The 24,855-nt window shown below is 41.6% G+C and overlaps 1 protein-coding gene across 12 annotated transcripts in view; it reads left to right on the top strand.

Moving 5' to 3' along the window:
• TANC2 (tetratricopeptide repeat, ankyrin repeat and coiled-coil containing 2) overlaps positions 1 to 24,855 on the top strand; it is a 271,466-nt gene that overhangs the window by 179,432 nt on the left and 67,179 nt on the right. For 10 of the 12 annotated variants that reach the window (XM_049800633.1, XM_049800635.1, XM_049800637.1 and 7 more), the window contains 3 exons: positions 2,538 to 2,801; positions 15,029 to 15,154; positions 22,990 to 23,271. In XM_049800633.1, the coding sequence (XP_049656590.1) occupies positions 2,538 to 2,801; positions 15,029 to 15,154; positions 22,990 to 23,271 (672 nt within the window). Of the gene's footprint in view, positions 1 to 1,804; positions 1,897 to 2,100; positions 2,173 to 2,537; positions 2,802 to 15,028; positions 15,155 to 22,989; positions 23,272 to 24,855 lie in introns of those variants that run through there. The other 2 variants (XM_049800645.1, XM_049800644.1) reach the window with 2 other exon arrangements.

The raw sequence follows: 24,855 nt of genomic DNA on the forward strand, positions 1-24,855 counted from the left end.
CATAAAACAGCTTTAGTGTAAAACAGTGAAAATTATGTTTAAAATGAACACAAATTGACAATTAGAAAAGGGGCCAGTAGGATTTATTAGCTCTTTACTTTTTTTGTTGCTTCATTTAGAGAAAACTTATTTTGACACATAGTTATTTTGTTTTTCCTCAGTTTGATGTATTGGAAGATGACTGATTTCAGGTGCTGATGTGTTTCTGCAAAGATTAATTAGGCTTATACGAGATAGGTTTTTAAAATGAATGGATTTTAATGGATCAATGGACTTTTTTTTTCTGTAAATAGACAACGTAGTATGCCTAGCGCTGCAGACCCAGACTTTGAAATGGAGATTTTCTAGAAAACCATTTCAAACCTATTTCTCAATATTAAACAGTTTGAGGCAGCAAGAAAATCTGTGAACATCTGTTTCTTGTTTTTATCTTATTTTCCTATGCTAAAGTATAAATGTGTTTACCTGACAGCAGACCTATGTTTAAATGCCAACAAACAAATACCGGTTCTTAGCAGTTGCATGTGTTGGTTTTAAATTTCAAAATATGTTACAAACAACTAAATGCTGGAACACTTGATGAGACATGAAGGTCTTGATCCCACTGCATTGACAAGAAACCCAATACTGAGAAATAAAATGATAGAAATAGGAGTAAAGGTTGAGGCTGCATGGAGTTTGTTGGGATGGATAAAGAGCAGGCACAGTAAGAATGACAGGGGTCATCTTTTTTTTTTATTAATGATGATTTTGTGACTTTAGATGTGAGCAGTTAATTCTGGTTCCTATTATAATGTCATTTAACGTGTATAATTAAGCCAGATTAGTCCTTGGTCATTGAAGTTCATGGTTTTGCATTGGGGATAGAGTCCAGCAGTCGGCTTGGCACCTCGGTAGGGAGAGCTGTCCAGAGCCCCTGGCTTGAAGTGTCATCACTTTTGTATTTTGACAGGTCTGTATGGGTATTTCTGAGAATTTAAATCAGATGCCTAACGTTAGGCAGCGAAATTATTCCTGTACTCAACATGTAAACAACTGGCTTAAATGTGTAGTTCTCTGCTTCTGGGTGCATATAGAAAAACAAACGAAATAACCCTTACCCATCTGCAGTTAAACTGCATCTTCCTGTAGGTGCTCTTTGGGTGGAACTTCTTTTCTAGGCTGCTTACTCTTTAAACTTGGCCTAGAAAAAGCTTTAGCCTAAAAGCATGGAGTAATTTAAGCATTTGGAGTAATTTACTGTTTGTGTTTATCGATATAAAAATTAATGTGGTGCTGTTTGTTAATGAGGCAGCATCTCCCTTGGTTCAGGAATGGGCTTTTGTGAAGGCAAGCAGGCTGCCCCTGAGGAGACATTACAGTGTGATTTGTGTTGCAGACAAGAAGCCATAGATCCATGCTGTTGTGTCCAGGGACAGATGGCACAGAAATTAGCAGAGAATTTGGACTGGGAAAGGTATTTACCACTGCTAAGTGAAAATGACGGATTTCAGTGGATTTAGCAAGTAGATCTACAAGCACAGGGCACGTCGGGGCTTCAGAAAACTCGGGGTCGAGTTGAATTTCAGGGGTTTGAATAGCAGTGGAAACGTGGGTGATTGGGATGATGAGAGGATAGTGAGCTCTGGGTTGTGAGCTCTTTTTATTTTTATTTTTTATTTATTTATTCTTTTGTTCCCCCCACCCCACCCCCCAAGTTAAGGAGCAGGCAAGTTTGACGCACTCAGAGAAGCTGGGACCTTCTCTCAATGACTAAAAGGTCTGATGATGACCTTGAACGAGTATATGGGAGGCTAAAGATGAAAGGATAGTCAACAGCCCGAAGGGAGTTACAGCCAGGGGATAACTGCATCAGAATCCAGAGGAGGAAATCCCAACGGGGAGAAGATGTTAGTGGTGTGGATCAGTATAGTATTGTCACTTCCCAATGTGAAAGTCAACGTAGCAACAATCCTGATCCGTAAAATGAAATAATATAAGGGGAAATGTGTGGATTACAGTTAAAGCTTCATAAAAACCTGCTGTCAGTCAAATGAGATATTGGGTTCAGTTTCTGAACCAAACTAATCCATAAGAGCTGGTTGTTCATGCAAGTCAGGTGGGGGCTTTCTGTGCCTACGGCTTTTCAGTGTCAGACAAGGTTATAAACTTCTGCAAACGTTTCCTGAAAAGGTGGTAACTATGATACAGTTTAAAAGATATGAGGATCGCTGATAATGTTCTTTCCTTAGTGATTTCTGCTGTTTTTGGAACTGTGTATTCAAATACAATGCTGCACATAATTTTTAATACTCTTTGTAATTACTAATGGCTTTTAATAGTATGAGCCAAAACATTACAGCCTAAATGTTCTTTTAGAAGTAGTAAGCAGAAACAGTATCGTTAAACTAAATTCCATAATCTCTGATTTATGTGAATGTGGAAAATATGATGAACATCATTTTTGGCTCTTGCATTGCACAACTCGGCATAGAGCAGTGTGTGTGCAAGCCATTCTTTCTTTGTTACTCATTTTGTTTATAATTTCTTCCTTCAAGCTACTTTGACAAGCTACTCAGAAAATGTGGAACGCACTAAATATGGAGGGGAAAGCAGTAAAGAACTTGGATCCGGAGGAAACCTGAAACCTTGGCAGTCCCAGAAATCCAGCATGGACTCCTGCTTATACCGTGTGGATGAGAACATGACGGCCTCCACCTACAGCCTGAATAAAATCCCAGAGAGGAACCTGGAGACGGTCTTGTCCCAGTCAGTCCAGTCTATTCCTCTTTACCTTATGCCACGGCCAAATTCAGTAGCAGGTAAGAAAGAAACATTTTTGCCTTTAGGTTAGAGCGAGACGCACACACAGTACATGCATGTCACAGCCTTTTTCGTGTTCTCGTTATCCAAAGAGAAATCTCCTTTCTGTAGTCATCATCATTAAGCGTGACAAAAATTGTCTTTTCGTTTGACTTACTGCTCCTAAATGGACAATTCCTGTGGGGAAAACTGGTTCTGATGATGTTGAATGGTTATTTCAGCAGTCTGTTGTCCTTTTTTTACAAAATTGTACAACTGTAAGATTATTGGAGAGCATGTTTACCAAAAAAAAGATTCTTTGCTGTCATTACGATGCAAATAATCTTGGCTTTAAAGTACCACATAATTCCAAGACATCATAGCCATTTCTGCTATTTCAAAGGATTCATTGCAAGTAAAATCAGGTGTCTGATCTTCTCTGAAGATCTTAAGAACTCGGGAGTTAAGAGAATTATGATACTTTCTGTCTACAGCCAAGTTGCTGTGGATCCCATCTCTCTTGGTGGACTTTGCCCTGAATGTCATAGCCCACACGTGCACGCACTGGTTTGGGTTTCGCGTTACCTGGGATTTGCTAATGACTGAATTTTTTTTGTCTTGGCATTATTTCGACGTTTTCTTCATTTAATTGCATGTCTGCTGTTTAAAAGATTCCTAAATGATGCTGTGAGATATCTTATTGATGTTTTTTAGCAACCTGCTAAGTTTCCCCCTCAAGTTGGTAACAGCAGGACGGAAACAAGAGATAGGATTAAAAATATTAAAGCTTTACTGAAAAGCTGCTTGCCTGGAATTATTATTCTCCTTTGCTGCTCCATATTTTTTTCTTGCTGGGTACCTTCTCTGGGGTTAAACATTCTGTTGAGGTGGTCTGTATGTCTGTCTGTATAGACTCATGGAGAAATACGGTCTTGGTTTGTAGAGTCCCTGCAGGATTCTCCCACTGGCCGGCAGCGTGAATGTTGCTCCAGAAAGTCCGGACTGCACAGAGCCTGGGATATTGTCTGTTAAAACAGCATCTCTTGGCAACCCAGGCTGCATTGCATAACTAGATTAGGTTTCCTTTTTAATCCCACTTTGGACAGTCACAGGCCTAAAAGCAATGTAGAAATGAGATTTTTATAGATGCTAAAATATGGGCACCCTAAGCATGGTGGTACAGCACCACGTGCTACTTAACGTCTGAAAGACTAAAAGCCTGGGATTTCAGAACGGAAAAAGGGGACAGGAAAAAAGTGGGAAACTCTGCTTGCGTAGCCTTGTTATTACTTTAGGGTCATTTCTTATAAATGACACCGCGTAAACACCTTCAAAAGAAAACAGGGTAGACGAGGTACCGTAAATTTAAATATGCATGTGTATTGGTTTAATTGACTTTGGAAGTCGGTGGCTTGTTTGAGGCATTTAGAGGCAGATACTGTTTCAAGAGAAAACTATCTAGCAAGGTTCAGGAGCACTTTTTCTTTCCGGATGGTTTTGTTTTGTGGGTTTTTTGCCGCTTTTAAGTAGTACGTCAGCTAACACAGTACATGTCCCGGGATAAATCATTGTGGTAGTAACTATGGACAAGAATACAAGATTTGGCTTAACCTTTTATCATCAAATGATCACATGTTATGTCCTGTAAGTTTGTGGCACCAGAAAATTATGTGTTCTAAGTAATAGATTTTTATGGGATTTTTCCCCAGACCGGTTAAACTCGTTATCTGTGTACTTGAATGATGGGAGAGGGAAACCAGATGTAGTTTCATGGTTGACTTAAGCCTATCTGCAAAATGTGCTATTGCCCAAAGAGTTAATCCCGCACTGTCTGCCAACTCCACATCCTTGCACCAGCACTACACATTGGGTAGTCATTTGATAAACCAGATTAGTAGACCAATCCAACTGAAAATTAACCCTCCAGAAAAAATGCATATTAATTTTGAGCCACAAGTTCATTAGGGTGGAGGCAAAGCATGGCTGGGAGTGGGGCAGAAAGCTGCCTTTCTTTTAGTGGTATTCCACATTTTAAGGTAATCGTGAAACCACAGCTTTGCTAAAACAGGCTGTTCTTGTCTTTTTTTTTTCTCCAAATGCAGCTGAATTTAGATACAAACAGTCTATTCTTGGGAACCAAAGCATGGCAGCACTTACACCTTGTGGCTCTTTTTTTCTTTTCTTTTTTTTTTTTTAAGGTTCTCCCTGAATATCTTCCAAAATGGCACAAAGGTGTTCTTTCTTACAGCTGGCTTACAAACAGCAATCACTGCCGTGTAATGCATCCCTTTATTCACCAAACAGCTTACAACTCTCCCCAACACGTATTGATTTCATCTTGCACTTCGCTGCGTAATATTTCTTCAGAAACAGTTAAAAGCATTTTTTTTTTTTTGGTAAATACTTTCTCTTGGAAGAAAAAACCAAAACAATGCAGGCTCTTGTGTACTGTGAAATGCCAAAGTGGGATGTTAGATTTGGTAGAGCGTGTCTGGGTCTTGGTAAATTGCTGAGATTCACGGGTTACCATATATGTGATAACGAGTTTTTTAAAAGCCCAGTTGTGAAAGCAGTGAGAGCACATCTTTCACATCAGCTCACTGGGAGCACGTATGGTGAGCAATACTGAGTGAGTTACTGCACGGAGTATAGAAGTTGTTAGGCAATTTTATGGTATTAAGTCAGAAGCAGCTGTGAAGGGCACTGCTGTTTGCCCAGGCAGCGAGCGTCGCAAAATCCTGACTTGGAAGAGAAAGGGGAACTGTGCTGCAGAAGGGTCGGAGCAAATTATCCCTCTTGCAGTGGCAGGAGAACTTAAAGGTCTCCGGGTCACACGTAACTTACGGACAGCAAATTGCTCACAGCTTGGCTGCAAGGTAAAGTACTGCTAATAAATTAGAAGAAAATTAAGCAAAATGTGAGCACAGTCTCTATGCACTAGTACCGTGTTTGAAGGGAAAAAAACTTAAGGAAATTCAGGGACCAGACCTGCTGTTTCTTTTCTCCTAATAGCCCACATTAACAGCTCTCATATTGAAATTAGTGCCACCCCACTTCAGAGCCAGCACCCCTTCAAAGTCAGTGGGGCAGCTGAGGCACTGAGTCCATTCCACCTTCAAATTTAATCAAGCCTTTTCAAAGCTAAAAATGCAGTTCAGCTCCTGAAATTGGTTTCGTGCACCATTCGCACTGTCTTTATAAATGCGGAGAGGAGCCCAGCCTGGCTCCTTATTGTCTTTTTTTTGTCTTTTGATATAGAAAAGGTATTTTTGATCTCCGTAGGGAATCTTTTAAAGATCTTATTGAGTTAGCATTTCTCTTGCACTTTTTTTCTCGCAGGTTGGTTGAGCTAAATATTCTTTCAGGGTTTTTTAGTTATGTCTCTCTGGAATTCCAAGGTTTTTTTACAATCTGAAGATTTTTTTTTATATCTTCTAGATTATACTATTTCTGCCATTTTACTTGTAAAATCCCTATCAATTCAAAAAGAGAAGTGGTTCCCTCAATGTATTCCTCTTATCTTTGGAGAGAATGCTTGTTTTCACAGCGCAGCCTGAGAAATTTAGCTTTTCATCAGCTAAATTGCATAAAACCAGCTGGAATGAAATGGTTGTATAGCTTTCATCTTGGAAACTGAAACGTATCCTGCTCCAGCTAGATGCAAGGAACAGTGGCCCTTCATGGATATTGGCATCGGTTTCTCATAATCTCTTGGAGTTGGAGAAGATTTACCTGGATTTACCAAAGATTTTTAATATCGTGCATTTAGTAGCTTATAATTTTAGCAAAGTTACACTGCTTGAATTCAGACTTTTAAGGTCAGAGGGCTGAATTTTCTGAAAAGCTTTAGAGTAACAGTTCAGCGACGTTGGACATGAAAAGGAAGGGGAAAACGCAGTGTTTTGCTGGAGGTAAATACCTGTACTCGCTGCAATTGAGAGGTCCCTCCAGCTTTCTCACTTGGGCACAGCTGGATTTCCTTGGTGTTAAACTGCTTTTGTTAAACCGCTCTTGAGGCTCTAAATTGGAGCAATTCTTGTGATGGTACTGACTTCAGTGGTCTGAGACAACTTCATTTACATGATGGTCATATTATTGGGGAAATTGTTGTAAAAATAAACTTTAGTCCTGGTAGCCATATACTTAACTTGAAAATTCACCGTATTTTGGTGAACTCCAGCCCTAACTACGTAAAATGTAAAGTATTATCGTGTTAGAACCAGCACTGGTTATAGATGAGAAAAAGTCACATTAGCATTTCAGTATTTTAAACTAGTATTTTAAATCGTTTGTGCACAGGGAAGTGATTATATTTTCTGTTAACCTCAAGTTATAACTCAAATCCTTTTTTCTTTTGTTTAGCCAATGCTACATTATACTGTATTAGCTTAATGTATGTGGGGAAACCCACAAAAAAGCAAATTAAAAATGTTCTTAGTTCTAATTAAGGAAATTCCCTTCCCTGCCTACGTAGTCAAGATGAGGAGTGTTGGGAGGTCTGTTACCTCTCCTGAACATGGTCTTTGCAGTACAAAGAAACGTTGCTTCATTCTTCCAGTGTTAGCAGCAATTTTTCTTGCTGTGTGGCATTCAGAAAGCATAACCCGGTAATCACCAGTTCTAACTGAAACCCTGAATCTCAAAGCTTTAAATAAAAAAAAAAGAAAAAAGAAAAGGCATTTGGGTGACAGTTTCAGAAAGACAGTCAGGAGTTGCTAGCAAAATTCTTTCCAAAAAAAACCCAAAAGTAAAAAAAGAAAAAAATGGTCTTTACTTCTGTGTGGTGCAGAACTTTTTACCTGTCAGGAGAGATAGTTCGTGCGCCAAAGTGAGAGGGGGCTGCAGTTTCGAGAGGTTATGATCCAAGAAGAAAAACCTGTAAAAGTAATCCCGGGTCTTCCAATAATTCTTTAAAACTCAGTTTTACAGTTCAGCCCCATATGAATCCATTTGCTTTGCTGTTTTATTGTTCCCAGAAACTGAAAGCTTCAACTGCATTTTCTTCCTACCCCATCCCAAGCAAATACGCACAATAATTAATTTTATATACTTCAACATTTTTCACACTAATCATCAGAAGACGCTTGGCATTGGAGCTGGGCATTGAGATTTTTGAATGAACACAAATTTCCTAGGAAGGTTTGCATTTTGTGTACACAATGAACGTCTCGTTCTATTCCCATTACCCATGAAATGAAACATGAAATCTTGTGTTATTTAGACCACATGCATGGTTTATGAGGTCTGTTTAAATGTTAATAGAGAATTTAAATGCCCTTATATAATACTAGCTCCTCTCTTTCCTCTTGGAGAATATAAAATAGCAGCAAATAGATTATTAGTTATCAACTTTAAATTCTTTATCCATTAGAAAAGTGTGTTGTTGAAGGTGAGAGCGCGGTTTGCATAAACGCCTATACATTATGTCTTTTTGAGAACACGGTGCGCGGTGGTTATCTCAGGGAGCAACCTGTATCCCGGTGTCTGGGAGCTGGTCCTCTAAGGATGTTTCTGGCAGAGATCTGAGCGTCTGGCAGCCCTGCCTACCTCTGCCTGCACCTCACCAGGCAAAAGCACAAGCTAATAGTAAAAGAAAGGTTATAAAAAGTGACTTGAAAAGTGTGACTTTCAGAAAAGCAAATGCGTCTCACTCTCAAGGTCAGAAAAATAGGAGGTCAGGCAGCGGTATTTAAGCAGGTGATGAAAGTGATTGGAAGAAACTCATCATAAAAATGGGTTTCTTACTGTTGAGTTATGTTCGTATTTTTCTCCATCCCGTGGTTTCCCTGGAGGAGTCCGGGAAAGGTCACGTAAACCGGGCGAGAGCGGTGATCCCGTCTGGAGTGACCAACCTGTGAGATGTGAAACCGCAGTAAGACCCGCTGAAGACCACAGGGGAGGAAGCAGAGCAGAAGCTTTTTAAGAATACCTTTAACTCTGCCCGAGGGAAAGCGAATTGATAGAAAAATAGCACAGAGAGAAATGTGGTGTTAAATGAAATGCACTGCAACAGGGGGAAAGGAAGCTCTAATTAGATCGGCCGTAGAGCACATGCTTTTTCGCAAGCCCTGGAATGGCAGCTGTGTTGCACTGTAACAAAAATTTGCACCTTTTTTTCTTTTTGTTACGGGGTATGGTTAAACTCTGAATTAGATGCAACTCTTCGTATGAATTATTCCAAGCAGAGAGAGGAAATGAAGATGCTTTGGGTAAACCCCAAAAACTTAGCATTGTCCTATTAGTGTTTGACCGTTTCTTGATAACTTCGACCAGATATCCAGCCAAAAATTGAGTCATTAAATCTGAAGCATATTTCTTAACACAGCTGTAAGGAATCTGAATTTGGGGTACATGGAGAATACCCTGTAATAACACAATCTGATCCGCGCATCAGTCATGGCAAGCTGAATCCATTGACTCAGATGAGAAGAGCAGCGACCCCCCCCCCCCGCCGCTTTTCCCCATCTCCCCCAGTCCCCAAAGTGCACCCCCTCCCTGGGCTGCCAAATACCAATTTCAGGTCAGGTTGGTTTGTGTTTGTTGTTCAAATAGTACATTGAAACTGAATTATCTTCCACTATTTGTTTGCTGTTTCTTTGGGAGAATTGCATCTGCAGTATGCAAATATTATTTTTGAGGAGGTACTTTTTTTCTCCCTTGTGTTTTATCTGCAGTCACTGTGTCTTATTAAATAGGATAAGGTTCAGAATTGAGGGGAAACTTTCAACAGTTTAATATTATATTTTCTAAGATAAATTTATCTTGCATAATTTTTGAAGTACTGAAGCATATTCTCAGGAAGAATTACTTCTAGTTCCTCTGGCCTTAGATCTCTTTAATTATTCCTCCGTTCTAAATCAGGAAGATAAATCTCATTTCATCAGCCTGAGAAATGGCAGGGTAGTTGTACTGACAATTGCAAAAATAACCCGTGGCAAAATGTGAAATGGATCTGGCAGCTCACGCTGACTGCAGTTCATCGAGTACAAGTCTCCTCGGTTGCGGCTGTAGAAGGTGATGACGATGGTGATGATGAAGGTGGGAAGAAAGCCTGACTTTGGGCTGCTAAGGAATAACTCCTCACCTCTTGTAGGACCAATAACAGATCAGGCCACTGGCCATTGTTGTGCTCTTCTCTGGCAGCGCGCAAAGTCCACCTCTACAAAACATCTGGGATTGCAGCTGGCTTCTCCCATCACAGACAGGACAAAGGTTGAAATGCAGGCTCTTTAAATAAATAAAATAAAAAATACTGGCAGGATTGCAGTTCTTACCAGGAAATGAAACAATTCTTCTTCCAGGAGGCTGCACGTGTATTGTAGGTACTCAAAAAACACTCAGTCGTTGTTTGCTGCAGAAATTCCTTTCTGCCTGTTGTGCAGCAATTAGTGCAATCGAGCCGCTGCCAGAACAGCTGGATCGTCGTGCCTTTGCCGTTTGCTGTTTTGGAGCAAGCAGAGTTGACGTTCTTTTCTTGATTTGTAATAAAAGACTGACTGCTGTCTTTCTGTAGACCTCAGTTATTGGGGGAGTGTGAAGAACAGCTCTCAGGCTTCGTTCCCTTGCTCACCAAAAGTCTTGATCGCCAAAATCCACATCCTAGAAGACGAATGCAATTTTGAGATTGTTGAGCCCTTTGCATTAGAAAAGCTTTTTAATCACACAGCTCAACAAGTGCTGTCAAAATTATGCTCCTCAGAAATCACAAAAGCCCCAACATTGCTAACCCTCCTTCTAGCTGCTAGCCGATGTGGACACAGTCTCGAAACCACTTTGTGAGGATGTCTCCAAAGTCTGGCTCTGCATTAACGGCCGTGGTGACCGATTGTCCATCATTAACACTCCAGAAATCTTGGCTTCATGTTGAAAACCTTTCCCTGTATCGTTAAGTAGGAAAATCCTGCAGCCCGTAAGTAGGCGGTAAGGAGAAGACAGGAATGATGTGTTAGAGGCACTCGGCTCTTTATCTGTTAACTGTGGCTTTTATGTAAGAGATGAAATATCACAGGATTCCATTCATCTTAAGCTATTCTAAAAGACAGTTTTGAAGACTTAAATGGGGGGGGGAAGGGAGGGGGGGTAGAAAAAAGACCACCAACCCTTTAAAAAGACCCCTTAAAAGCAGCCTTCTGGGAAGAAAAAAGTACAACTGCCAATATTGCAAAGTAAAGAATATACCCATGCTGGTTTTTAGCCTTTATTTTAAAGAAGGAGGTGTGCTGAGCAGGGAGATGCCATGCTTGATCAGACCAGCTGATAGAGTTTGAAAAACTGGGCTTCAAAACCTGGGGATACTCTCACAGCGAGTCTCTTCATCAGGTTTTCTCGCACAAAGTTTTAAAGCAGCACGATTAGTACTGATTTAAGAAAACTACAGACTAGTTGTGGAGCTGCCACTAGTTGATGCTTCTGAAATAATCAACTAAAACAAGTCACATCTGTTTTGAGAGGCAAATACGGTTTGGGCAGTAGAGGTCGTGTATGGCATATGATCAGTGCCTCTTAAGAATAACAGTTTGGCATTTTAAATCCTTTACAGTTAATGGGAGGCTCTGTACTGCCCTAGAGTATTGCAGGTCTTGCTTCTTGGCCGTGCAGTTTATAGTGCAGTATTTTCGTGGTGTGCACAGGATTGGCTTGTATGAGGGTGTTTTCCTGGAGACTGCAAGTCAAAAAAAATTTCCTAATAATCATATCGTAAAACTGATTCTCTATTCAAGGACTAATGTGAATTTTTGTTAAGAAAAGTTAATTTAATTTTCTGTTGATGAGTAATTAGGGAGGAAATATTTTTTTATTTTAACTGTTGTCACATAAATTGGAAAAATGAGCTTTTATCAGTTTGTTGCTACATTGACTGGTTGTGTATAAAGAAATTAAATTACCAGCGAGATTAAGGTTTCTGGTCATCCATGATGACTCTGTATGTTCTTGATAGAATTAAAATGGGACTGGAGCAGGACCAAATATAGAATTTAGAGGGAGGAAATGTTGTCCTTCAGCAGCTGATAGATATATATAGATAGATATATATACACACACTGTCTCATATATATATATATATACACACACACACATACATATATATTTAGCAGCAAGTCCGATATGGGGAGTTTTGTTTTCTTTCCTCTTTTTCAGAGAAGCAGAAGCAGCTTCAACAGGGTAACTTGAACTGAAGTCATGAGGGTATTTAACAGAATTCAGTAAAGAAAAAGCGTAGTGTCTTCACAAAGAAACAGTAGTTCTTTCAGCCGGCAAGTTTGTTTATTGTATGTGACGAAGCCTTGGCGCAGCAAAACTGCTGAGCTCTGTGTGTAACGCATTAATAACTCCCATTCAAGGGTAGAAGATATGCCTGGAAAGGATGATGATGCTTATCCTAATGTAATGGTCTGCATAAGCTTACTGCAGTGTCATTTACAAATATAAAAGAAAAGCATTCAGACTTTGATTTTTTTTTTTAATTATTTTTTTTTAAAGGCGGTCTCCTTTGCCTGAATATATTCCCTTTCTAAACTCTCCCAGGATCAATTAGGGCTGTTTCTGGTGTGGATTTTCAGCACATCCTAAATGCACTAGCCAGTGCTAGGCAGTCCTGTCTGGCTGCTTTTTATCTTGTTGCCTGACAATCAGCTGGGGTGAAGAGGGATTTTTATTTAACAAGAAATGATTATCTGTTAAGGTCCTACTTTTCATGAGAAAGTCGGCAGCCACGTGTGGGACTGTATCAAATGTATAGGCATGGTCCAGCTGACGCTGGCGTGGATGGTGGGACGGAGGCTGAAGTGGGAAGGACGGACCTGCCTGACATGGTACCAGGCTCCTGGGCAAGTTTTTGGTTTGTGTCCCTGGATAGATACCCCCGGGATGCTCTGGGTCTGCCTGCGATTGCTGCAGTAACATCTGCTCTGCCACTGGAGATCCTCCAACTGGGGTTACACAGCAAAAAGCGGACAGAAATTGCCCATGTTTTATGGAAAAGGCACATTTCATTGGCCTGTGCCACCATAGTATAAGTAAAACCTGAAGCTGAATGCTGGAGATGCTGGGAGCAGGCTGCGGTGGGTTTAGTGCGTACAGAAAATAACTTGCATCCACGCTAAAACCACATTTTTCTAATTGCAGCATTTCAGCTCTAATCTGCTCCTTCACAGTGAACATCTAATCAACTTTACAAGAGTAGAAGAGCATGAAGGACTTCTAAAAACAGACTTTGATGGTTTTATCTCCTCTCTTTTTTTCGTGCTGCTGTTGCTTACCTTTTGTCCTCTCTCTGTCTCTCTCTTTTTCTGAAAACTTATATAGAGAATTCAGGCAATGTGAAGAACAGCATTAAAAATCACTGCCGAATTTAAGCCTTGTCTCCCCACCCCTTGTTAGAGTCTCTCAATCTTGCTTAGTTTATGACTGCGACACAATCTGGTAAAGATTATTACGTGGCCGTTAGGCATTGTATGAAAAAGATGTTTCTCTTAGTTTTGAAATGTTCTGCCTTTCAGTTTTGTTGAATTGTTACATCTTGTGTTGGGTGGTAAGGAGGAAGGATTCAAAGTCCAGTGCTGTGAGCTACTCTGGAGAGCTATATCCAAATATTTACCCATTTCACAGTGAAGAATTAATGTCAGCTTCACAGGCAGTCTTTGAAGAAGTCATTTAATGAATTAGTTCAATTTAAAATAATAATCTTGTTATGGTAATTGACCAAAAACTAAAGAAAAAAAGCAGTTTTGGATACAGAGTACTGAGCAGCCCAATACTGAGCAGCATGATTTCCATTGGTAAATGTTTAATGTGAATTTTGGAAATGGTTATCAGAACAAGAACAGAGCTGGTGATCTGCAAAGGCTATTTTTAAGTTTTCTGTTTATAATTGGAAAGATTATTTCATGCAGTGGAGTTTTCATAACTTTGTTTTATAATATTCTGTAAATTACTTGGCTGAAAAGGGTTCTGACATGGCAGAATAGTGGGTAAATTCAGATGCAAGTGATCCAAATTTATTTTGTTTAAACCACATTTTCTCCTATGTTCTAATCATCACCAATAAGAAAAATAAATAATTGATTGCTGCAGCTTTGTGGCCAGTGTTAACTCTAGTCATTCCCCTCTGATATGTTCCGGAGGCATTTCCCACCTATCTGTGCAGCACCCATTATGAAATTCAATTTTAAAAATATTTGTAATCGTCAGGCAGCTGTGGAAAAAGCGTTGCTTAAAAACCGATTGCTGAAACGGTCGCTGTAAATGGCACATCTTGGTAGGAAATGCTCCGTGTGAGGTGATGCTTGAAGCCATGGGGTTTGGAGAGAAATACCTTCAAAATCAGGTGGTTGTACCCTTTGTGCTTCTTACCGATTTGCTGGTTTTTTCCTGTAATGCCGTGGGGATCACTGCTCGTAGCTTTGCCCCACAGAAGTAGCCCGGTCTTCTGCAGGTGTGCGCTCGGCGAGTGGTGGGATGGTCCATGTGCTTCAGTTGAAAAATGGAATAAAAAATAACTTGCACTGTATTATCTGCCAGCTTCCGAGAGAGAGATAAAGTTTCTAGCTGCAGTTTCCGCTCCAACCGTGCTTATTCGTGTAGTGATGGCACCTTCAGCAGAAACCGATAAATTATTCCTATTTGATCTAGCGTTGTAAAGAAAACTAAATTCTCCCATGAGCAAGTAACACTGGAATAGTAAAGTTATCTTCTTTCGTTCAGATAACATTTTTCTCATTTATTCATGTATTTTTGCTGGTCTGTTGAAAGTTTTAATTTTTCTGCCACAAATTCTGGCTCTATGAACAGATAAATGTTAATATCCAAACTAAGTAGCTCTAAAATAATTGAAGGGGAGATTGTGGGCTTCAGCATAAAATGCGGTATTGAGTTGTCTTACATAGTAGGAAATGTCAACTGCATCTGTCAAGCTTTGCACACACGCAATTGAGTGAGTTTTGTGATGGGGAGAACTTAGATCAGGTACAAGAGGCCCCATGCATCCATTTGCCGTGTGTTTTTTTATTTGTGAAAATTAACAGGATACCAAACTGACCAAATACCGATGGGTCATGAGAAGAAGTTACCCAACGCTTCTTTACTCCACGCTAGGGGAAATTAGACTTGGATCGTCTTAGCCGTGTTGACTCAACGTAGTTACAACTCTGCGTATTTTGTTTAAAAAAACCAAACCAACACCCCAATAACCAGAGTATTAGATCCAAAAAGCCAGGTTGTGATGTCGTCGTTTGCTTTCTCATGACAGCCACCAGCTCAGCCCACTTAGAAGATCTCGCTTACCTGGACGAGCAGCGACACACTCCCCTGCGGACATCCCTCCGAATGCCGCGGCAGAGCATGGCCGGAGCCCGCACGCAGCAGGACCTGCGAGGTAGGAACGTGCCGGGGGCTTCGGGGCTCGCGTTTCACGGGGCTCTCGGGGCTGGGAGCTCGTACTTTAGCCGCTTACGTCTACATCCTTATGAAAATCCTGGAGCAGGACTGTTTTACGGACAGGTATTAAGCGCTGCCTCTCCGTGAGGATGTGAACCGGTCTCCTTTATTTGCAGTGTCTGTGGTGGCATGGCCAGATGGGAGGGGAAAGAAAATAAATGAAGTGATGAAGTATTCCTGCCTTCTGCCTGGTGGTAGTTATCTGGATGGTGCCCCACTGCTCCGTGGTCGGTGAAGTGCCGTCAGTTTAACGTTTTGGGGTTGCTTTTCTGGGCTGACTTAAACGTCTGGTTTGCCAGAAGCGCACTGTACGTAGCCATGGTATAAAAATGGTTGTAGAGGAATTGTATTACCGAATTGGCCCAAAGTCTGAGCAGCCTCATTTTTCAGGAACGCAGATAGAAATCGGCAAATTGTACGTTAAAACCAGCGTGCGGCTTTGCAGCCCCCGCGCTGGCTTCCAGAGCCGCCCTGCGCCCCGAGGCGGGGTGATGGCCATCTCCTCCGTGTTCAGCTTGCCGAGGGTGCTGCCTTCCCTGAGCCCGGCAGCCACGTCCAGGGTGATGGGATGGGCTGTGTTTGCCTACGGACGGCCTGGGACTGAACCTGTACATCCACCCCTATATCACATAAGGGTATTCCTGCAAAAGATCCCCAAATTCCTCTCCCTGACTGCTCCCCTACCAGCCCTCTGTCAGTCTCTGAGCACTGCAGGGCTAATACTTTGATAGTTTCTAAAAAAAATGAGAAATTTTGATAAGCTACTCTTTTTTCTTCTTCTTTTTTGAAACAAAACCAAAGGATTACAGCCCCAGCTTTGCAGTTTGCAGCGTACCGGGAGGGAAGGAGCCAAGCACAGTGTGCGGGGCCACCATCCTGGCGCATCCCTCTTACAGGCACTCATAATGCCAGTATTCAGGCAGCCCTTTTTCTTCTGAAAGGCCTTTTGAGAGGGGAAATTTTTGTGGTTCGTCCTGGCAAATTGCACAAAAAAAGACGTTAGCAATGAGAAGAGGAGCCAGGGCTGACATTTTAGTGTTTCGTTTATTTCCAGGCAACTCCAGCTACAGTCACCTCACCTCCTTGGGGTTTCAGCCCACCCTACAAATTCCATCCCCCTTTTAATCTGGGCACGGTCTTTGGCTGCATCCACAAGTAATCACCGTGACAGCCCTGCATCTCAGCAGGTCGCCAAGTTAACGCTTCATCCCCATCGTTTGCCATTGCACAAATGAGTAAATGGCTGAGAAAGCTTGTTTGGGACTTTTTCTGGTCATTGCTGTGCCACAAGACTAGTTTGTTCTCCCCTGTACATAGGGAGAGGGGTTTCTGTTGGTGGTACATTAAACTTTTGTCTTATCTGGGGTTTTTTTTTTTGAGCTAGTGCCCACCGTCCTCAGGTAAGGAAATCAGGAGCCGGAGAGTGGCAGGTTGGGTTTTTGCTCAGCCCCGCAAGCACGACCTGTTACAGCCTGGTTGGGATTTCTACCAAATACATGAGCCCTCAACTGGAAGAAAAAAAGTGGGTTTGTGTCGCTTTGGATTGCAGTCTGTAATGAAATCATATTGGCTGGTGAGGCAGTTATAAAAATGTATTAGCAGGCAGTAAGTGAAGAAAGCAAAGTTTGACAGACAAAATTTCCATATGTTCGAACAGAGTAGCTTGCCAAGGCTTCGTAATTTGCAGTGATTGCATCCAAAACATTAAACTTTATTGTAGGAACAGAATCAAATTGTTTTCCAGACACACTTTTAAAAACCATGTAGCACTACATATTTTCTTTCTTCTTTTTGTTCTTTTTTTTTTTTTCCCCCCTTTTTTGTGAAGGTTGCATGAGAAAAGCAGTAGTGTTTCAATTTTTTGGAATTTGCTTCTGATCCTAATTGAGGTGCCATGCTATTTTTAAAAAGAGAGGGAGAAGATGATGTGAAAAAACCAAACCACCACTATTTGGAAATATCATTTCATTGAATACGTGAGGGGTTTTTTCCCCCCAAATACATACATGTTCCAGATATTACTGTGAAATTGCATTGATCTGGGCTGTTATAATCACCAACTCTTTGTTCCAACTGGAAATCCTAAACTCGGGTTTAACTTTAAATCTAGTCTTGGCACTGGGCTGAAATAGCAAAGCAATTCCTGGCCCTGTATCAGGGCGACACGTTACAGCCCACTGTTTTGTTCCCAGTGTTCAAGAATCCCAGTGCAGAGAAACTAAATGGGAGACTGTCCCTGCTATTTTTTATTAAATCAGTTATTTTAACCAGGGGAGTAATTCAGCAATCCCAACGGCTAAGAGCATGACAAGTATTCGTACCAACGGCAGGTTTTTAATAGGATGGCGAATGCAATTTTTGCTTTTACTATTTTCAGCCAGCGGGATTTGAAGCTGTTCAGGGTTGCTCTAACCCAAAGTACAAGATGATGGCTGTGATGTACCGTGGAGCAGGAGCCAGATGGCAACCAAATTATATGGTATTAGAACACCCCGACTGTTGCCATCATGACTTTTTTTTTTTTGCTCCAAAAAGCAAATGTCAGCGTTGATGCAGGGTGTGAAGAACCCTGGTGTTTAGGTGAGGTTTGGAGTGAAGAAGAGGATAGTTCAGACTCCATCAATATATTGTTTACCAATATAAGCAATATGGCAGTAGCATGTTTTCCTTAAACTGTCTTCTGTAATTTTCTAGGGTGTTTTTCCTCATGGTATGTGTTTAATACTGTCACGTTTTGGGTATGAGAGTTTCACGCACTTCTTAAAAATGCTGCAAAATAGTTTAGACTTTTTAGGCACACGGTCTATGAAAAATAGGCACTGGTTTCATCCTGATGGATGTATAGATTTAAGGTGACACTTGAAAGAAGTTGCAGTCTAAAGCTAGAAAAGGAAATAAACTCAGACGTTTGGCTAATTTATAGGTTCTTATTTAACAAAGGACACAGCAGATGGTGATTGATACTGTGTTATTCAGAACTGCATTTCATTGTAATAAATATTAAAGCGCTTCTCACCTGGGCTTCCTCTCAACATATTGGCAATATGCAGGCTATGCAGCTTAGCCCTGTAAGGGCTTTCTTTGGGCAGCAAGATGTATCTTCCACCAGGGGATACTAAAATGGCAACAAAACACATCTAGAACAAAATGTAAACCAACTAATGAGCTGTGGATGCTGATTGCCAGCGTAGCTGAGCAAAAAATTCCTGTTTGAAGAGAGGGGACTCTGTAAAGAAATGATTTCTGAACAGCCATTTTTAGAGTCTTTCAACAACTAAAATAACTAAAAATTCGCTTTATATGGCAGAGGGTGACCTATGTGGTAGAGCAGGACGGGCCTTTCTCTGACTTTGCTCCTGCTTGTTTTCAGTCCAATGGCTTTTTTGCAGTTGTGCACCTAATACAACCAGCTTTTGTTTGATTTAATTGAAGTTTTCAGCCACAAAGAAGAGCTAGGATGGGTATGGCAGGCAGTGTTTCAGCTTGGGATTTGAATTTATTGCTTGCGCTCTACAGAAGTTTGCACAGTATTTCATCAACTCTCATGAAAATTTTACGCTACCAGACCTCATTCTGTTCCACTCCACACACTGATTTCCAGGAAAAGTATGGGTTTAATTTATGTTAAGATATTATCAGAAGTTTGGGGTATTTCTGTGGTACTCTGGCTTAAGTTCTATAAAATGCTTCATTAAAAAGGAATATAAAACCCAGCAAGTGTTTGACAAAGTTTCAAGGATGGGAAGGCAGCTTAATCACATACTTTGATTTTCACAAGTACTAAAGTCAAGTGGCTAACAGGGTTCATCCAAAACGTGTGCACACATCCTCACCCGATACTTCTGAACCTTCTCATCCTCTTTTTCAGCGCCCTTTCCATTAGCTTATCCTTTAATTAATTTCTGCCCCAAACGTTGAAGCTCCGGTGCAGCCTTCCTTCTCTCTGGTTCTCTTTTTCCCTGAGGTGTGGGGTATTTTTTCAGCTCTTTGAGAAGAGTTGAAGAATCCCCCCAGGGCTTCGGGGTCTTCCCCTGGGTTTGTGCCTTGCCTGCCTGTGCGTGGGGACCAGTGGCTGCTGAGGGTTGTAAAATAAATAGTAACAGGGGAGGATTTTGGCGTGGTTCAGCAGACAGTATTGGGAATTAATGAGGATCTGGCACATGGCTTGCAATTAGTCAATGGCAGGCTTAAATTATTCATAAATGTTTTTGACAGTCCAGCTAGGAAAACGTTGATGCTGCATTTCTCTTCCAAAGACGGCGTGGTGAAATAAAATGTCTTCTGCCGACACATGGAGGTGATTTTGGTGGCTGGTGGGACAACAAGCGTGTTCTCAGCACTCGTGTCCGAAGCAATGCGGCACTGAGTGTTTTCTTAATGGCGAGATGCTTACCAGCATCCTCCGCCCGCTGGGAGCCCTGACGTTACAAAGCCTGAAGGCATTAAATGTCCCACCAGGCTGGCAGGAGAGGAGCTTTGCTTTGCTGTTGGCAGTGACTGGTGGTGTTGGGAGGTCTGGAGGGGCAGGAAGGTTGGATATAGGTAGGTAAGTGGGTATGTCTCTTCTCAGGGTTTTGTTAAGCCTTTTTTAGGACAGGGTATGCTGTTCCCAGGTTACAGCCAAGCTGCGTATATTCATGATTCATTCTTTAGCACTTGGATAAAGACCGACATTTAGGATATCCTTTTTCTGTTAGGGGTGTTGTGGTCAAAGGTGTAGGTGTCACACAGCCTCAAAGCTATCTGCACCTCTAAAAAGAAACCAAGATTTGAGTCCAGGTCTCCACTGTGTAAAGCAGGACCTTATTGGATCCCATAGCTTTTATATTCAATCAGTCTCGTCTCCGCATTAGCCCCCGAGACCATTTGGTACCTGTTAGACTTCTGGCTTTCAGAAGAGTGTTATTGTACATTTTCACTCACTAACACAACGTATCACGTATATACACGCACGCACAAGTAAAGCAAAGCTGTAGCTTATCAAGCACAAATCGTAGCTTGATGTTTTCCAAATGGAGTCTTTTGATTTTTAAAAAAATTCTTTTCATTTAATTTCCTATATATAGTATTGGCGGCATAACGCAAACAAAAATTTTCCCTCGTCAAACGCACTGCTGGAACGCTTAATTCGCATGCAGTCCAACCGCTCCAGCTGGTTATCTCTGCCACGTCCGTGTGCTATTGCTCCCGCAACATGCCATCGGCTGGTGGGAAGCCCATCGGTCCCACTGACGCCGGGAGCCAGACTGGTGCTGCCGCAGCCAGGAGCTGCGATGGAGACGTGGGGACGCGCGGCCCCCGGGGCTGCCTCGGCACCGCTGGCGGCGGCAGCAGCCTCGCTGCCTCGTCCCTTCCCACCGCCAGCGATTTTTGCTTCTCCAGCATCTTCCTGTGCCAGCGCATCCCGCTGCGCTCGCGTGACAGACCCCAGCAAGGGGAATCAAACGAGCTGCTTGTGAGCTCATGCAATTCAAAAGGCATCTCCACCCTAGGATAAATTTAAAGCACATTCATCATTTTCAAGTGGGAATAAAAATACAGCTTCTGTCTGCAGCATTTTCTGTATCAGTTTAAAAAAAAAAAAAAAAAAAAGGAAATTCAAAATACCTAACATTTTTAAATACAAGCTCTTTTCCTGAGGCATATCTGATGTAACATTAAATCCCAACCCCTTTAGTAGCTCTGGTTTAATGGATCGGCTCCCTGGTCACGTCTGCCAAGGATTTCAAGGTGATTTGAGCCACGGGCGTCAGTTCAGCGGTTCCCCGGGGAGGGTCCCAGTGCAGCGCTGGAGTCGGGGCACAGGGTGTACTGGGGCAGGGGGAGCAGGTCTGCTGCTGCTGGACTGGTTCAGAGGGAGGGAGGGTGGTTGGGGGGGACTGGGAGGGAGCGGGCACTGGTGGGGTTCGTCGCTTCCAGAGGGATTCACTGCACAGCCTGGGAGCGGAGCTCATCCCGGAGCGCAGAGCTTGACGCGGCACGCTGGTCCGTTCAAAAACCGCGTGTTTCTATTTACAGTGAGATCTTCAGGTTGGTAGCACGTCTATAACTTCTTCCCACGTAGATAAAGCATCCCCCTGTCGTTATTAGATAAACTATTTTCGATGAGTTCAGTGGTGCAGTAGCACGGTCCGTACCCCTCGGGCCGGGCCAGGCCAGGCCAGGAGTTGCTGAATGATGTTTGTACTTTTTTAAATGTCTGAGGGCTTTCAAAACTTCAAAGAAACCAAACCGTCTCCACTGGAAGCGGCTAATGTAAATGGTGGGAGTGTGATCGTGCCAAGAGATAACGCTGAGCAAACTGATAGGTTTTTTTTACTTAAATCCTTCTGCAGTCCCACTCGGGGAACTCCTCCTCTGCAGCTTCATGGGATTTTCTTTTAAAATACACCATTTTAAAATGGAGACATCTAGATTTTGTATGGTTGGTTTTGTCTGCAGCATGCCGTGTGATCTCAAAACAAATTGAACTCAACTTCTGTGATCCACAGCTCAAATTTTCCACATCTTACCACGTCAGCTTAAGTATCTGTGTTGAATGTGAAGTACAGTGCGTGTGTTGCAGTTGGAAGGTGTGTTCAGAGCTGCCAGGTCCAGGTCTGAAATCGTGTCCCGTGGATGTAGTTCTATCCACGTCACTTAGCCCTGACTGGAAGGAATTATGTTCTAAAACTCAAAGTTCGCAGCTAAAACGCACGGTGTGATGACTAACCTCCCCCTGAGTGGGAATCACCTGCTGTCTTTGCGGCCACCTTCTGAAAGTTTTTAATTAAGAAACCAATTTGGTGGTAAAGTGGGAAGATCCAGCAACTGTCTCTGTCAGTGCTTCCATCACTTTTAAAATTTTTTTTTATAGATTTATGCGTGTCATCTCCCAATTACAGATCTCATAGGCAGAATGCACCATATGACTTGATCTTTCTAATGGCATCTGTGCACCGGCTCTGGGCATAATTGTTACTCTTTTTAGGTGTGTGTTCCCTAGACAGCTTGTGCCAAATGGAAAGAATGGCAAATACCCTCTCCCTCCACCCCCAAACGTTCTTGAAAAGGTTTCAGCTGGTTTGGGTTTAGTTGTATGTTTTATTATAATCTAACGCATAAAGAAATGGGAAAAGTAACAGGATCAATATCCATGTTTTTAGGTGTTAGCGCTGCACCAGCATATGTGATCTGTTGGGGAGGTATTTCTTGCACTCTTTGTTAACTTTATGTTGCTTGCCACACCGCTTTTCCTTGTGAAAAGAGAAAATGTTTTGATTGCCATACAGGAAAATCCTATCAGCAATCTGGTTTTATTTATATACTTTGGAAGAGTTGAAATAACTTTGCTTAGATTGATTTAACACTTCTAAGTGCTAAGATTTTTTTTTTTTTGTGCTCAACAGACATATTATATATCTGTATATTGAACAGACATACAGTACTTTGTCACAGGGGTAGCTGCCTTGGAAAGCGTACCGTTCTGTCTGTGGCAGGGCCTTTGATTATGGTGACTTTAAGCAAGAAATTTCATTTCTCCAGCTACACTTTCCCTAGCTGTAAACTACTTCTTCCTGTAAAATTCTCTGAACTCCTTTGGTGGAAAATGCTATGGTGGAAAATAAGCCAGACCCTTTTGACAACAAACCTGTGGGTAATAAGTAAGCTTGTATTTTTTTTCACTTTTTGCAATGAAAAGGTTTCTAAGGAAGATTAAACAGCAATTTCCAAACTATAGTTTTACTGTTAGCATTGATGTTCATGTTCTTTCCCTGTGTTTCTTGTATATAGTACGCTTCGCTCCTTATAGACCTCCCGACATCTCTCTGAAACCGCTGCTTTTTGAGGTGCCCAGCATCACCACCGAGTCCGTCTTCGTTGGCCGGGACTGGGTGTTCCACGAGATAGATGCGCAGCTGCAGAGTTCAAACGCCAGCGTCAACCGAGGTGTAGTGATTGTTGGGAACATTGGGTTTGGAAAAACTGCCATCATCTCCAGACTGGTTGCGCTCAGCTGCCATGGCACACGTATGAGACAGATTGCTTCTGATAGCCCGCATGCCTCTCCGAAACGTAAGTACGACAGTACACAGATCTTAAAAAAACGGAGACTTTTTCCATCAGCTTTTGTAATGGTTTTGGCTGAAAAGATCCCATTCCTTTTCAGGCTCAAGAAATCAGCTTAGTCTTTGTTGCCAAGCAAAGGAAGCACCTGTCAGCAATATTTATACTGCTCCTATTCCAAGTCTACCTTTTGGAGAGTCAAAATAGTCTGTCTTTTATTTCTCTGATTCAGAAAAATCACAGATTTTCTCTGATTGGGAAGGCTCCAATTTTAATTGCCAGTATTTTGTTATTACAAATACATGCCAGTGCATTCTCATTTCTCTGAGATAAACTGTTTATCTCAGTTTATCATGGTATAAATGTTCAGGGTGGGTTGCAAGCCCATGTAGGCTCGGCACGCAGCATTGCTCTACCTCTTGCGGTCCCATCCAATTCACATCACTCTGTGCTGACATGTTTGCAGGTGGGGATGACAACATTTTAAAATCATTCAGCTCTCAGTTGAGTGAGTAAGACAGGACTAAAAATACTGGGTTAGGTACCTAAAGGTATCTTTAAGGATCTAGGTCACTGTATCTCAGTGAAACTGTAGTTAAATCTGTTTACTGGAACGCAGTACTGTTAGCCATGGCGAAATATCTGAAATGTCACCGAATGTTGGCATGTTGAATAGTGTCACTTGTCAGAGCTAAATGAACAATGCATAGTGAAAGGCAGGGCTTGTTTCTATATTTTAACTGCAGTGCACTAACTGTATGTCTCCCCAGTCTGCTTAGAGGGATTGTGGAGATTAAAGAGACTACTGTACTTAACTGTTTCTGGACTAAAAGCTTGGATATTTCAAATGAGAAGGTGCCCTGCATCTTTCATGCACAGAGGATGAAGATCCTTGGTCACACCTAACATGCTGTTGTTTAGTTCGCGCTCTGGTTTGTTCATGAAGTTGAAAGCTGAATGATTTCTTAGTGTTCGTTACTGGGATGGAGACCTTCAGAATCAATCAACTAATTTGACTTTATTTCCTAAAGAGATCACAAGTCCTAGTCTGACTATAGAAGATAATTATTATTCTGCAAGTTTCTTTGATTTATTTTTTTTAACATGCTGAAAAAGTATTATGCTTAGTAAAATCTATGTTTAATAATAAATGCTAATCAGGTCACCTGACTATACTACAGCAGTTGTGCTATCAGCATAAGTAAACTGGCATAAATAGAGCCTCATACTCTTAATTCCTGTCTCAGAAAAATAATACAGGTGGAGGTGTTGCTGCATGCTCAAAATCAAAATGTGCATCACTGCTAACACATTCAGGGTTTAATTATGTAGGCAGTAGTCATCCTCCCTTGTTGTTTGCCATTAAATGGGTCATTGTTTGCATTATGATTTCAAGTCAAGCTCAAGAATGCATTGCAGCAATCCATTCAGGAAAATCCTCTGCTAGTACAGACTGCACTTAAGAGGACTGTTGCTTTTAAAATGTTCCTAAAATAAAGAAATCAGTAATTGGGCATCATCAAATACAGCAAGTTTTAGCATCATTGAAAAATACTCTGTATGAGTACTGATGAGCAAAAATAAGAGTTGCTT

Source organism: Accipiter gentilis, chromosome 5 (genome assembly GCF_929443795.1).
Source record: "Accipiter gentilis chromosome 5, bAccGen1.1, whole genome shotgun sequence".
Lineage (NCBI taxonomy): Eukaryota > Metazoa > Chordata > Aves > Accipitriformes > Accipitridae > Astur > Astur gentilis.